Below are 15,374 nucleotides of genomic sequence, written 5' to 3'. Positions count from 1 at the left end.
GGGGAATTGTGTCACATGATTTTTCAATAATCCATTTAACAATAAGTCTCTCTTGTTGATTTAGAATGGCATATTTTCATATAAATTTTCATAAATAATCATTTGTTGATGGATAACAAACTACCCCCCCCCCGAGTTTATGTGCCTAAAACAAAAAATGCATTATTTCTTGCACTCTGTATATTTACTTGGATCAACTGGGTAGTTTTCCATGTGATTTCATCAGGAGCCAAGGTCATCTAGGGACTTCCCTGTCCTCTATGTTCAAAATGGCTCCACTTATTTTGTCTGATTTCTTTGTGTGGTAGCCGAAGGTGAGGTATAGCTGGTTGCAGGGACAGATAGGTCTCTCTTTCTCTAGGTGGTCTCTGAACCTTTCTTTCTACTCTTGGTCTATCCTCTTGGTCTCTAACAGGGAAGCTGGATTTCTTATGCAATGTGGAAGAACTCTCCAAAAGGCAAAGCTGAAGCTGCCAGAGCTTCTTAGGTCTAATTTTCTAAAACTGGTAGCGTCCTTTCCAATGCATTCCCTTGTTAAAGGGAGTCACAACATCAGTCGAATTCAACACAAGAAGGAAAATATACAAGTCTTGAATACTTGGAAGTTTGGTCCATTGAGGGCCACTTTTGGAGACTAGCAACCACAGTTACTTATATTTCTTTTCTGGAGCTTGACAGTAATATATAACTTTCATGCCTTCCAATGAGTAAAGTAACATACAGCTTTATTTATTCAACATGTATACAACACATTCATCGTTGTCCTCCTGGAGGAACATTTTCCATATTATTTGTGTTACACGTGAGGTAATTGACGTTGTTAAAATATATTGACATGATATTTTTATTAAAATAAACCATAAATTGTGATTTCCCCTCCTGTAAAACTGTCAGAAGGGCATCTAATGTTAAGCTCGGGCATCTGGGATTCGGGATCACGGCTAATAGATTGTTTTCTTGAGCGATATCTGTAGGTACTCTGATTTATCTTCCATTTGCAGCCGGTTCTTGTGTCTTCTGGGAAGCCGGCCATTACTTTTTATTCTCTGGGGTAAACCCTGCAGCTCCTTCCTGTTCTCTTTACACACTGCTGGAGCTTCTTCCAGTCTGTAATTTCCCTTTCTCATCCACAGCCATCGGGGAGACTGACACGAAGCTCTCCTCTTTAAATTCGTGGTTCACAGCTGTCAAACGAGAGTGGGGGCACCAGCACGGCCGCTCCTCAAGGGATCCCTTCATCTCCGGGCGGCGGCCGCGGCGCCTTGTGGGTAATGTGGTCCCGGAAGGGCGGAGAGCGCCGCGTGGAGAACCCTGGGAAGGGAAGCCCGGCGGCTTCGGCTGCGCACGCGCCGCTTCCGGCCTCTACCTGGACGCCCTTCCGGTTCTCCGGCTCTTCCGGGGGAGGGTCCTAGAGCCTCAGCCTTCCCGCGTCCGGGCGTCGACTTGGCCTGGGGCGGAGTGACAGCAACGCGGGTGTGCCCGCAAGTTAGAGGAAGGGCTGGCGGCGAGCCCAGAGCACGCGGGGGTCGGAGGGGAAGGTGGGGCCGGGCGCAGCTGGCCTCGGGTCAGCGAGGTGCAGGCGCGTCCCTCTCGTGGAGGCCCGCCGCGGGGTTCCGATGGTCGGGAGCCGGGCAGGGAGGGCAGCGCTGGGCGCCTGTCCCGCAGGCCTCGCGGCGGGCGCGCTGCAGCCCTTCTTTTCCTGAAGACGGTGCTGGGTGAAGGGGGGAGGTTTGTGCATCAAGTGCTAAAGTCTGAGCCCAGAGTTCCACAGATGCCCCTGGACCTGCACCCGGGGGTGACTGTGGCCCCACAAAGCTCCAGTTCAACTTGGAGAAAAAGGATGCGAGCTGCCATGGAGGGAATGGGCAGGGCCCAGATTTGACAGGAGGACCCTTCTTTGGAGGATCTGCGAGGTTTTGGCTGGAGGGGCGGGGAGCTGGCCATAGCTGAGGAAATGGTTTCTTCCTCACTTCCGAACCGCGTACATGCCATTCCCTATGATCTCCACTTCTGTTTTATTAAGAGCCGCTCAAACCATGACAGTCACCACTCCTGGGATTTATTGAATTTCCCCTGTGTAGAGTCACACCGTGGAGGTAAAAGTTTTTAACAACCTTTTAAATTTTCCTTATTTTAAAATTGGAATTTAGAAAGTAAATATTCTATTCATCTGTGCGATTTGCTAGTGACAGAGCCAAGAATTGAATCCTGGTTTCTCAATTCCCAGACCAGAGGTCTGTCCTCCACCACGTTTAGGTTAAAACAAGTTTCTTAGCAAAAAGTTCTTTTGTGAACTTGTGATTAAGGGAAACCAACCTTTAAAAAAGATAAACATCTTAAAGTGCTTGGATTCCTTCTATCTGGATCCTCTGATCTCATTGACTAAATATAATTAGTAGGGAAATGGGTAAGTGACATCAATATTTTCCCATGACAACAAATATTTTAATCCTAGAATCAATTTTAATGCTGAACTACTGTTCCAAATTTTGTATATAATAACTTTTGTTGATCCAATCTCCTATTACTTGACTCACATGTTATTTTTAAATTTTTCATAGGAGGCATAAATTGGCAGTAATTCAGTAGAAAACATTTGTTTACATTCACTCAGAGAAACTCCATGAGGGGAAAAAAAGAAAGAAAAGGAGAGAAGCTCTATGTCATCAATTCACAACTATAAGTGGACATTCCCCAACCTGTTGCTTCTGTACCAGGTTGGTCAAAAGACCATTTCCTTACATGGAAGTGTGCCTGTCTTTGTAGGTAACTGTAAGGGCTGCTGTCTAAGCTGACCTCTCATGCTTCCCTTCCCCATTCTTCCTTACTCAGCTCTGCTTTCACCATTCTTGGCCCTTTCTCAAGAGCACCTGAAAATGAACAAATCGCAGGTAAGTTGTTTAGGGATTTTCGTCCCAGATTTTACAGTGGGTTTTAAGAGGTTTACAGTTTGTGTTCAGGTGAAATCGAAACAGTATATAAAATTTGCCATCAGAGAGTAAGAGTATCAAATCAATTTTGGAAAAGTCAGCCTAAATAAACAGAAATCCTATAGATGAATTCAAGTTGTTCCAAAAAGGCCCAGACAAGGAGATTCGATTTACATTGGCTATTAGCATGGGTTTTCTTTCATTTATATACATTGACATTTTCTTAAATAGTCTTTGAATAAGTAATACAAAGACAGCATTACGAAAAGCAATTGTCTTGGGGGTGGGGGGGGGGAAGCAGTGGGTTTCCTGTGACTTTGATAGCCAGGCAAAGTACATTAATCATAGAGAACTAATTCATCGTCATCCAAGTAGATGGCAATCTGATGATTGTCTGTGGTCCATTGATGAAACCGAGAATAAATCGATTGCACATTCTGCAGATAATAGTCTATAACTGTTTCTCTCAGATATACTTTTAAGACAAGTTTTACAAGTAGCAATTCAATGTTATATTCTGTAGGTAAAACTTCACTTGCTCTTCTTGATTTAACTCACTTTGTGTGGTCTTTGTCTGCTCCTGCCTCTCCCATAGATCTCTTCTAGTAGAGTTAGCAGCAACCTAAATATTTTCAAATGCAGTGGGTTGTTTCCAGTTCATGTTTTATCAGATTGATTATTGCATTTGACAGTCTGACCCTGCCCCAAAATGCACCTCCAATAATATCTTTGAAATCACTGATTCTCTGTCTAACTCTCTAATCATTGTCTCTGTTATATAGTCTTCTTCCCTTTTGTACCTCAAAATCATTGTCCCATTGCTATCCTTTTACTCTTTCTGGTGTTTTTCATGCCATTTATGGTTTAACTTATAATTCTTTGTACTTTGAAATCTTTTTCTACCTCCAATAACCTCAGCTTGAGGTCCTTGCTAAACATCTCCATAAAGATATTCAGAAAGTTCTTGGAGTCCTCCTGTCCAAAATAGAAATAATATTTGCAGTCAGTTTTCTCTTCTTCTTTATTCCCTATCATTGCCATTATCATCCCACCAGTTATGCAAGCCAGAAAATCGGATACATCTGAATTTTTCCTGTTCCTTACCTCATACCATGTCTAGTTACCAAGCCTTGCTAATGTCTAATAGATACTTCTTGAATTTCTTCCATACTTACTTCTTCTGCCCAGTTTCTGTCACTTGATTGTCATAATAGCTTTCTGCCTGCATACTGTTCCCACCTGAAAACTTATAAGTGCTTAATGAACCCTCTAAAATGCCAGTCTGATCATGTCTTTTCATATGGAAACGACTTAAGTATGACCATATTACTTACAGGATAAAAGTTTAGTATTCTTAGTTAGTGGGACTTATAAGGCTATTCTTTTTAATTCCTGCCACTCTAGACCTTTCATTCAACAACTGTGTTTTGATCAACTTTTACATGCCAAACATTGTGCTAGGTACTTCGTGTATAGTGTGGACAAAAGAGATATTATCTCTGTTCTCATGGAGCTCACAAGCTAGTTCAGGAGAACGGCATCAGACCAAATATCCTTTGATCTAACACATTTTGGAGAAGACAAAAACTATGCATGTTCCACCATCTCCTACTTCTCTCTTATTTGATGATGTCTACCCACGCCATCGCCTTCTCTTTTACACAAGGGTGGAACAACATACCATGAGGTATGGTTTCTGGCCTCATAAAGGAGCAATAATGGAACTAGATGGTGCAACCCAAAGGTGTAGGCAAGGTGACTTCCCTTGGGAAATGAGAAGGAGGCGGGCAGATAAACTGACACATCTTTTTCTCATCCATGGACATTCCAAGGTCAGTTTCACTTTGTAGTCCTTCTGAAGTCCCTTGGGTCACTACATGCTCCTGCTGAGGTACCTGCTGCCTCTTTGGAACCCATGTGAAGTGGACAGTGTGATAGGCCTCTCACATCTCATTGCTCTTGCCTGCCCTTTCCTCTCTCCCTTTAGTACTTTAGTCTTTGCCTTAGGCTCTATTTTCTGGAGATCCCAGCTAAAACACTTCTTCCCTTTGTCTTGGTTTGGAAATCACAGATAATCTTATATAATTTTATATAATCAGCATAACTGTATAGGAGAAATAAAAGCCAAGTAACTTAAAACATGTTTTAATATGGATTTGTACAGATACATGAAAAGTCAGAATAATAGCTTGATGTTTAAACCTAGAGGTTGAGAGACTGGATAATAATTACAAATTTACAACTTGTAGGTGTAGTTCAAATATCATTGGCAGCATTTCCATTAGAGATATTTTTCAAAGAATGAAAATTACTAAAGTTCCAATCCAAATCAAATAACCATGTTCCTTGATATATTCAGTATTTCATTTCAAGAAAATTTAGTCTACATGAGAAAAAAATAAATATAAATACATATGTGTTCAAATGTAAAATGGAATAAGGGTCTAGGCTCAGATCATTATGAATAGATTCATCATCTATAGGAATATTTAGGACACTAGAAAACTACAGAAGACTTGGGACATTTCTTTCCTGTATGAAACTGTCCTGTGTTGTAGGAAGTCTACCATCCCTTGTTCCCTCTCCCTCCAAATTCAGCATCGTGCCACAGAACATTGACAGTCCAAACTTCCTGAACAGAGGTGTAAAATGCCCCGTGTGCCAGGTGTCAACCATGCTGAGCACTGCTACAGTGCTGAGTGAGTGCATTTAGTTTCCTCAGCATGTCCCAAATTTTATGCTCCTGCATGTGCCTAATGTGCTGATTGTTCCCTGGCTCTTTACCTTTTCACCTTCACTTGTTTGTGACCACAGCCAGGAGCCATTTCTTCTTAGAACCCATTCCTGACTCTTGTCTTCTGCCCCCTGGGCTGTGTCCAGCATTATAGCTGTCTGCATTTCTGCATCAGTGTAGGGTCTGCACATTACCTGTGGGTCTCCACACAAGTAAGGCCATTGTTTTTGGCGGTACAGGCCCATATTGCATTCCTCTCTGTGCCTGCTGAGAGTAGTGCTCTACATTTCTTTGTTGAGGGTCACCTGTGAACTCTCCTCTGCCCCGAATGAATTATCAGTCCATTAGAGTTGCTTTCAGAGTTGACCTGAGTCACCAGGAGAATCGAGCTTATTATAAGGTGAGTGTGTTACTGTTCTTACTGTGGACCTGTGTTATAGGCCACTATGTCTACTTTTGTGAATACAGGACTCTAGTGACGGCTCTTTACTCTCACAGGCCTTTTGCAGTTATTAGGACCTTACATGTCTGTTGTGCCTGCAATTGTAAGACACTGTTTATTGTCAGGAGGCTTATAGCTACTTTAGAGGATATAATTCTTAGAGGAAATAATATGGGTATTGTGACTGTTTGTAGCTTATGTATGGGAGACAGTTATTTATGGAAGGAAGGGTGTCATTAAATTATCTAATAAAGTGGGCCAGTGTGAAGATACATAGCAGGCTGAGGAAGGAGAGACTGAGGTGAGCCAGGACAGCCATGGAATGAAGGGGTGAATGTGCAGGATACGTACCTAGAGTACAGGATACGTCTGCATACCCTCTGCATGAGGGTATACAGAGCTGGAGGTGCACTCTGTTTTTTTACTGCTTTATTTTGCAATAATTTTAGACTTAAAAAAGAATTAGAAAAAATCACAGGCAAGGTACTTGCATACCCTTAACCTACTTCCCCTGGTCTTTTGAAATCATAGTACAGGATCAAAACAGAAAATGAACACTAATTCATGGTGTTATCTATCGTCTCAGATTTGGCCAGTTGTCCCACTGATACCGTTTCATTTCAGGGATCCAGCCTAGGAGCCCACCGTGCATTTAGCTCTTATGTCTCTGTAGCCTCTTGCAATCTGCCACAGTCCTTCCTTGTCTTATGACCTTGACACTTTATTGGCCAGTACCCTGTAGGGTTCATTCTAGCCTTCCCCTTTCCTTATTTATAATTCCTTTGTCTCAAAGGAATGAATCTGGCTCTTGTAGTCTGCATTCTGTTTACTTATTTTCTCATCCAGCTATACACAAGAGGTAATTTTAAGAATTGCCAATCCACACCCCATATGAGAAACAAATTTCCTAACTAAAGTATAATTGTATACAGTTGATTTTACTTAGTCTTACTGAATGTGGTCAAATGCTCTTTTCTAAAGTTACTTTGGATAGTTCTTTCCTTCCTCATCCCTTTCACTGTGGGTGTGACTTATTGTTAATTTGGGTGTTCAGATGTCACTCTTTGTGTTCTGTTTGGAGTTCCCTTCCCTATCCCGTGTGATCATAGTTACTTGTTTTGGGATGGATATACCATCCTTACAAACTGGAACTGTACAGAAGGATATGTAGAGAAGTGCCACTCCCCTTGCTCTGCCCTTTCCCTCGCCCCCATACTTTTCACCTGTTCCCACTCTTCCCCTGTAACCAAGTTTGTGGGTTTCTGGTTTATTCTCACTGTATTTCTTTTATACACACATAATGGTTGCGTGTTATTTTCTTTTACATAAAATATAGTGTGTTGTACATATTCTTTTGCACTTTGCTTTTTTCACTTAACAATGTAGCCTGGAAATCGTAGAGACTTCCTCACTGTTTATGCCTTCAGATTTTCCTTCCAGTCACCAAATTTCCACCTGCCAACTGATGTCTCTACTTCTGTAGTCCACAGGCACTTCAAGCACAGCACATAAAGATCAAAGCTTTAGCTTCCTATGCTCAGTTTTTTTCTTTTTCCTGATTCCCTAATCTCGGCATACAGTGCTTGCATCTACCCAGATGATCATGCAAATAGTCTGGGTGTTGCACCTCCTACTGCACAACCAACCAATGACCAACTCCTCTGTCCTTCATCGTGTTGGATTGATGCCCTTCTTCTGCACTGGAACTTAGTTGGACATCTTAGTTTTCTTCCTACTTGAGGACATCTTAGTTTTCTTCCTCCCAATCTGACCTTTAGGCCACTCTCTTTTTCAGAGACTGGGTCAGCAGATGTTTTCTTTAAAGGACCACAAGATGATTATCATTGACCTTGCTGGCCACATAGTCTCTGTCAGCCTGTTTGGCACAGCAGCTTTAGCATGGAAGCAGCTGCAGACATGTGAACGACTGAGCATGGCCAGATTTGGCTCTCAATAGCTGTATTTGGCCTACAACCTGGAGCTTGTACTTTGCCAGCCCTTGTACTTTAGAGCAGTGCTTTTGGGGGGCGGGACAATAGTGGGGGTGATGGAACCCAGAGCTTCTCTACCTCTGAGTTCTGCCCCCAGCACTTTTTACTTGTTGTCTTGAGACAAAGTCTCACTGAGTTGCCAATACTAGCCTTGAATTTGCATCCTCCCGCCTTAGCCTCCCAAGTAGCTGGGATTATAGGCATGCACCATGCTCCCAGTTTAGAGCATTACTTGTGAAATACAAATTTGATTGTGAAACTCCAGTCCTTGCTTGCAAATCTGTCTATGGATTTCCATCATTTACAGTAGTGGTCTCCAAAGTGGAGAGAATAGGGGGCAGCCCTGGGCCCCTGGGCTTCTTTCTATTCATATATTATCTTTACTTAAAGAATAAAAATTTCAGGCTTTATTTGATATTAATATATAGCTTAAAGTAAGTCAGAATTACATTATAGTTTCTAAGTAAATGTATATATTGGTTATATGCAAGAAAGTTTTACTGATGAGTTTTACGATCCCAAAATTCAAGACTACTAATTTAGGGAAAGGTCCCTCAGTCCAGCTCACATTCCTACAAAACAGTTTTTATTTCAGGACAAACATTGACCCCTCTAAAGGAAGACTCCTTTAACATAAATTAGAACTTTCCTTTTGTGACTACCCTTTATCTTTGCTGAAGGTGTGTATTTATATTCATATCACCCAGTGAGAAGGTGTGCTCCTAAAGAGCAGGGTCGGTATTTCATGTGAGTAAGTAATCCAGGAAATCAAGCACTCCAGGGCATGGTGTAAACTCAGTACACTTAAATTTTTTATTTAAAAAATGAGCATAGTGACAGGATATTTCCAATGCTTTACAGTCCCGCAAAGCACATCTCTCTAAGCTTACCATAAGCCTTGGCAGTGGTCTCCTTATTTGTGATGTTCCATAGATTTGGTGTCACTCAATTCTAATCATCTCAGATTAAACAAATTCTTTCAGAGATCAGTTTCATTCAAGGACCTGACTGTGAACTTCACCCATGAAGAGTGGCAACAACTGGACCCTGACCAGCGGCTTTTGTACAGGGATGTGATGTTGGAGAACTATAGCAACCTCATCTCAGTGGGTGAGCAACGTTTCCTTGTGCACCTCCTAAGAGCATGCTTTTCTTCTGTCACAAGAACATGTTGAAATTCTAGAATTTAATTACATAGCCTTCAGTATCAGAGAAGAAAAATGTTAAAGCCATTTTAGGCAATAGAAGTAGGTATGTTGTGTGTTTGTGAGAGAGAGAGAGAGAGTGCACACACATGCTCCCTGTCCTTTCCTGCCCTTCACAAAAACATTCTGGCTTCACTGAGCTTTTTCTGGGCATCTTCATTGCATGGCTTCTGAAACTATTTTCTTCATGTTTCAGAGATCCTGAAGTCCAAAGAGCTTGGTCCAAATTCTGTGTCATTTACCATTAACAGGGTTTCATGTTAACAAACCAGATGTGATCTTCAAATTGGAGCAAGGAGAAGAACCATGGATAGTGGAAGAAATCTCAAGGGAGAGCTACACAGGTAAATAAATGATAACAGAGCAGGTGGAAACCAAAGGAAATGAGAGTTTCCAGATGCCCAGCAACCACAGTTGGCATCTTGTTGTTGTGGTTTTTTTTTTGTTTGTTTGTTTGTTTGTTTTGCGGCAGGGGAGGGTTACTAGAGAATGAACGCAGGGGCACTCAACCACTGAACCACATCCCCAGCCCTTTTTTTGTATTTTAATTAGAGACAGGGTCTCATGGAGTTGCTTAGGGCCTTGGTAAGTTGCTGAGGCTGGCTTTGAACTCTTGATCCTCTTACTGAGCCTCCTGTGCTACTGAGATTACAGGCATGTGCCACCACACCCAGCTACACAGTTGGCATCTTTATAATTTTTTTTTTAAGAATCTATTTATAGGACCCAGATCTTTGGAAGTAATTGAGGAAAATTAACTGTAGTTACTGAAAATATTGTTTGTCCCCTAATAAATATATTCCTTTAATTGAAATGTATAAAGATTATTGCTCTTAAGTTACCTAGCCCCAGAATCCAAGTTCCTCTTTCACCACGCCTCAGCTTCTTTTATTTTTGTAGTATTCTCCTGCCTACCTTGACCTATCCAGTCTCGTCATGGACATGTTTTACACCTAGACATTCATCAGTCTGTCTTAATAAATCTTGCTTGATTTGCATGGTTTCTCTAGTTCCTTCTTCTGTGTGTGATTTAACTGAGAAATAACAGTTTAGAATTAGGCAAACAAAGCTCCTAGCACTCCAGCTGTAAGTCCCCACCCCCTCAGGCTTGTACAGGTGTCTGAGGGGCCCTGCCTCCCTCTAGTCTGGGCCATGCTCCACTCCCAGTTTCCCACCCCGTTCCTCTTTTTATTTGTACAATTCCCATATCGCTGTAAAAATTCCACATTCACCTCTTCTTTCTCGTACTTTTCGATAACACTGATCGTCTTCCTGAGAACTGCTCTGCCTAGTCTCACTGCACCACTGTCTTTCCCTGAAGCCTTCACTAGACTCTTGTCTATTTCCATACCCAGTCGGCCACACTTGTGGTGTGCTTGGTGAACTGTTCCCTGTGACTTTTATTTTTCCACCCTGTGTTTAGAGTATAAAGTGTCAAAGGTTCTTTGCTGGTTTCCTCTTCCTTTGACACTGTTAAATAGACTGGCATGGATGGGTTTGCTGTTTTCTTTTCCAAAATCAACCAAGTAGGAGATATTTGCACTTGAAATTCTTTACTTCTGTGAGGCTTGGCCTGCAGTCTGATCCCCTACTACAAGGCATTTGTGGGGATTCCTTTTGCATAGAAAATGTGTAAAGACTCACAAATTATTGTTAATTGTGCTTCTTTTTAGAAGATGATGATGCCTTAGAGAAGGACAAGGAAATTCAAGACAAACATTTGAGTCAAAACAGCACAACACTCATTACAAAAAGAGTGAATGCATTTGGAACAACGTTTACTCTGGGCATGAATCTTGTTCCCTCAAGAAAAATACCCTACAAATGTGATCCAGGTGGCAACAGTTTCAAAACTAGTTCAGAAATAATTGTTGCAAAGAAAAGCAAAGAAAATATAAAGGTTCCTGATGAACATGGTGGATGTGGGAAGGCCCTGCTCCACGCTAAGCATGAGGAAAGTCATTCTGGAATGGAAAAATGCAACTATAATCAAGCAGTGGAAGCCGGCAGTCAGGAGGAAGATCTTCTGCAGCAGAGCATTCAGAGTTGGAAACAATCTTTTGACCATAATAAGTGTGGGGAGCCCTTCTTCAGGAGGGCACTCCTCTCTGCAGAGAAGACAGGATGTGCTGAAAAGAAGCCAAATGAATGTGATGAATGCAGGAAAACCTTTTCTAAGAGGTCCACCCTCATTGTGCATCAGAGAATTCATACAGGGGAGAGACCCTATGTTTGTAATGATTGTAGGAAAACCTTCCGCGTGAAGACCAGCCTCACTCGACACCAAAGAATTCATACTGGAGAGAGACCCTATGAATGCAGCGAATGTGGGAAAGCCTTCATTGACAAATCTGCCCTCATCGTGCATCAGAAAATTCATGGAGGGGAGAAATCCTATGAGTGTAATGAATGTGGAAAGACCTTCTTTCGGAAGTCAGCCCTCGCTGAGCACTTCAGGTCACACACGGGGGAGAAACCTTATGAATGTGACGAATGTGGGAATGCCTTTGGCAAGAAATCTTACCTCATGGTACATCAGAGAACTCACAGAGGAGAGAAGCCAAATGAATGTAAGGAATGTGGAAAAACCTTCTTCTGCCCGTCAGCGCTCACTGCACATCAGAGAATTCACACAGGAGAGAAGCCCTATGAATGCAGTGAGTGTGGGAAAACCTTCTTCTGCCAGTCAGCCCTCAATGTGCACCGAAGAAGTCACACAGGAGAGAAGCCCTATGAATGCAGTCAGTGTGGGAGATTCTTATGCACCAAATCAGCCCTCCTGGCACATCAGATAGTTCACAGAGGAAAGAAGTCTTACGAATGCAGCGAATGTGGGAAGTTTTTCTGCCATAAGTCAACACTCACCATACACCAGAGAACCCACACAGGAGAGAAGCACGAGGTGTTTAATGACTGCGGTAGAACATCCGTGGTGAAGCCGAACTGCAATGACCATAAGAGAATGGACACAAAGGAGAATCTATATGAGTGTCAAGAGCATGGGCATGCAGCCAACAGAAGTTCACACCTCTTTGCACACCAGAGGACCATGTGGGAGAGACCCTACGCATGCAGTGAGTGTGGGAGGACCTACTGCAGGAAGTCGGCTCTCACTCACCATCAGAGAACACACTCGGGGGAGAGGCCCTACGAGTGCAATGAGTGTGGGAAAACCTTCTGCCAGAAGTTCTCCTTTACTGAACACCAGCGAACTCACACTGGGGAGAAACCATACGGATGTAGAGAGTGTGGGAAATCCTTCTGCCATAAGTCAGCCTTCAGAGTCCATCAGAGAATTCACACAGGAGAAAAACCATATGAATGTAACCAATGTGGGAAAAGCTACCGTCGGCTATGGACACTCACTGAGCATCAGAAAATACACACAGGGGAGAAACCCTATGAATGCAATGCATGTGAGAAAACATTTCGCCACAAATCAAACTTCCTTTTACATAAGAAAACTCATAAGGAGTAAGTTCAGCAAGGCAACAAATCAAGTAATTACATAAAGCTAGAACTGAATATGCATGGGGGAGTGAAATCTTTTCAGTGTAAGGAACATGGGAAAATTTTCTGCCGCAGGTCGGCCCTCACCATACTATCAGAGAGCTCACACAGCGACAGTTTGTTTAGTACACGCATATCACATTCAGTGTGAACTCTGAAAATGTCAGCAATTCAGACACTACGCCAAGTGTGCCTACCTTTAAAAAAAATGAAGTGTTATTTAAGTTTGTTACTTTATTGTTCTCTTCAGTGTTACTTGATAATGTGTCAGCAGGTATGAAGGTCTAATCTTACTTCATTTTAAATCAGTGCCAGTTGTTCTTATGACAGTTGATTAACTGCTAATGTAGAGATTTATAGTATATTAAATCATCAGGTTAGACAGTTTGTTTTCTGTCTTCTGTCTCTATCTGTTCTGGTAACAGACCCCTATCCCTTTATCTGCAAAGGTGACAATTAAGAGGACTAACCATACTACTACATATCATAAAGGTGTTTTTTAGAATTCATCTATCAAATTCTGAGAAAGGGCCTCTGTAATGATGATTAAATTATATTGTATGGGTGCATGTGATTAGGCCGTTTTTATGGAGATCATGTTGTGTCCTGATTTCTGAGTGGGTTTTTCCCTAAGCCCTTTCCTGGCCTCTCTCTGCCTCTGTGCATTCTGCCCAGGGAGGACAAAGTGAGCTCACCTAGTTGGTAAAGCTGGGGAGAGTAACAGGCTGCTCAACTCAGCGGTTTCCTGTCTTCATTGTGGGCTTTCCTGAAAGTATGATTTCCTGTCATGGGTATTGCCAGTGACTAAGTAAGCACATTGGCCTCATTCTGTCATTGAGCTAATTGGCCCATTTGGTGGTCATGCCATGTTGCCTTCTCCAAATCTGTCTTCATCTGTAATAAAGGCCTCATCCTGACCCGTAACTGCTGTTGCTGCTGCTTTTAATTTTTGATTATTCAGGTGGGAGAAAATGGTGCTGTTTATTTGGGGCCCTTCAGAGAACCCAGTGTAAACATTATTTATTTACCTGATTATTTGGTTCTTATTTTATGTCCTTCAGCACAATGGACATAAGTATACACATGTGCATGTATTTTATATATGAACAATATTAATGTGAACAATATTTATCCCTTAATATTTTTCTTTGATCTTGTAAAATGTATTATTTTAAGTGAACCCAGTGATTGCTCTGTGTTTCTTGACTGGTTTTGCATACTGGGGTCTGTATATCATGCTGTGCCTTCTGTTGCCCACTCGCTCTGGGTTATGTGAAAAACCATGATTCTACCCATCACTGCATTGTTTTTCTTTTTGGTTTGATTTAATATTATATATGGAAAAGCTATGTGTTAAGAAAAAATTTTTTCAAATCTGGTGAAAAATGTAAATCCTCAAATCAAGAAATTCAATGAGCCCGGAACAGGAAAGAAACAAAAAGTACAAGTCCAATCAAAATCAAATTTCAAGACATAAAAATCAAAACCAATTTAGTAAAAAAAAAATTTTTAAAGTAGTAGCCATCCTTGCACGTTGGTGCACACCTGTGATCCCAGCATCTCAGGAGGCTGAGGCAGGAGGATCACAAGTTCAAAGCCAGCCTCAGCAATGACAAGGCACTAAGCAACTCAGTGAGACCTGTCTCTAAATAAAACACAAAATAGGGCTGGGGACGTAGCTCAGTGGGCAAGGGCCCCCGGGTTCAACCCCCAGTACACCCCCACACACAAAAAAGGAATAGCCAAAGAGAAAAAGACCACATACAACAGAGCCTATTCATTTCCCAGGTTGCCATAACAACTACCATAAACTGTGGGTCCAAAACAGAAGTCTGTTATTGTTAGACCAGGACGCAAGAAAAGACCACTGACTCCAATTAAAATCAAATTAAAGCAAGCTTATTATTTCGACCGGCCGGGCTGCCTTTCCCTCCCAAAACGGCGGGAACAAGACAGCAACCCCACCTTTCCTACAGCCCAGCTTTATAGCCCAGAAAGTTACACAAAAGGGGGGTTACAGATAACAGAACTCTGACAAGCATCACACTAATGGTAGTTTACATTTTTTTTTTTTTTTTTTGCTGGCCCCAACATCAGAATTTATGAGGACCATTAGAGCCTCAGAGAGGGTCGTTGTCTGGCCAGGGAAGGCCAAGATTTATGAGGTGTCACTAAAGTTTCAGAGAGGGCTGCTATCTGGTCAGAGAGCCGGGCATGGGTGAGTTCAAGGCACGGGCAGGCATACCAAGCAGGTTCAGAATTTGCAGTAATTTATAGTAAAGCCGAAATTAGCTTTTCATGGCTTTGTGGCAAGATGGCTCCCAATTTTAATAAAAGATCAGGTTGGGTCTATCATTATCTTGCAGCTCTGGAGGCTCGAGTCTGAGGTCGAGGGTTGAACAGCCTTGGTGTCTTCTGAAGGTGCTGGAGGAAGTCTGTCTCCGGCCTCTCCTGGCTTCTGGTATTTCCGTGGCTTGAGGCATTTTATCTCCAATGGCTTCCTCATGGTGCTCGAGTTCCCCTTTTCATAAGGGTATACTGGATGAGGGACCCCTCCTGTTC

The 15,374-nt window shown here is 42.3% G+C and overlaps 1 protein-coding gene across 3 annotated transcripts; it reads left to right on the top strand.

The window, feature by feature from the left end:
* Window positions 1-1,386: 1,386 nt before the first annotated feature.
* On the top strand, window positions 1,387-14,218 carry ZNF334 (zinc finger protein 334). Of its 3 annotated transcripts, none has more exons than XM_081292231.1 (6): window positions 1,958-2,096; window positions 2,615-2,717; window positions 2,833-2,891; window positions 9,081-9,207; window positions 9,554-9,646; window positions 10,976-14,218. In XM_081292231.1, the coding sequence occupies exons 3-6, from the start codon at window positions 2,877-2,879 to the stop codon at window positions 12,778-12,780; spliced, it is 2,040 nt and encodes a 679-aa protein (XP_081148357.1). In that variant the 5' UTR covers window positions 1,958-2,096; window positions 2,615-2,717; window positions 2,833-2,876; the 3' UTR covers window positions 12,781-14,218. The 3 variants fall into 3 exon arrangements, with proteins under 3 accessions (XP_081148355.1, XP_081148357.1, XP_081148356.1); XM_081292230.1 differs by having other exon boundaries at window positions 2,562-2,717; XM_081292229.1 differs by lacking the exon at window positions 2,615-2,717 and having other exon boundaries at window positions 1,387-2,096.
* Window positions 14,219-15,374: the final 1,156 nt, after the last annotated feature.

Source organism: Spermophilus citellus (assembly GCF_964194105.1).
Source record: "Spermophilus citellus genome assembly, chromosome: 4".
In the NCBI taxonomy this organism is placed as follows: Eukaryota; Metazoa; Chordata; class Mammalia; order Rodentia; family Sciuridae; genus Spermophilus; species Spermophilus citellus.
Note: the sequence above shows the minus strand (reverse complement) of the source record. Positions and strands in the feature narration are given on the sequence as shown.

What these genes read in the sequence shown, in the direction of transcription:
- ZNF334 (XM_081292229.1), top strand. Translation starts at nt 1,955, where the DNA reads ATGGTTTCTTCCTCACTTCCGAACCGCGTACATGCCATTCCCTATGAT. An exon ending in TAGCAACCTCATCTCAGTGG is followed by an intron (nt 9,208 to 9,553) that starts GTGAGCAACGTT and finishes TACCATTAACAG; the next exon opens with GGTTTCATGTTAACAAACCA. An exon ending in CTCAAGGGAGAGCTACACAG is followed by an intron (nt 9,647 to 10,975) that starts GTAAATAAATGA and finishes GCTTCTTTTTAG; the next exon opens with AAGATGATGATGCCTTAGAG.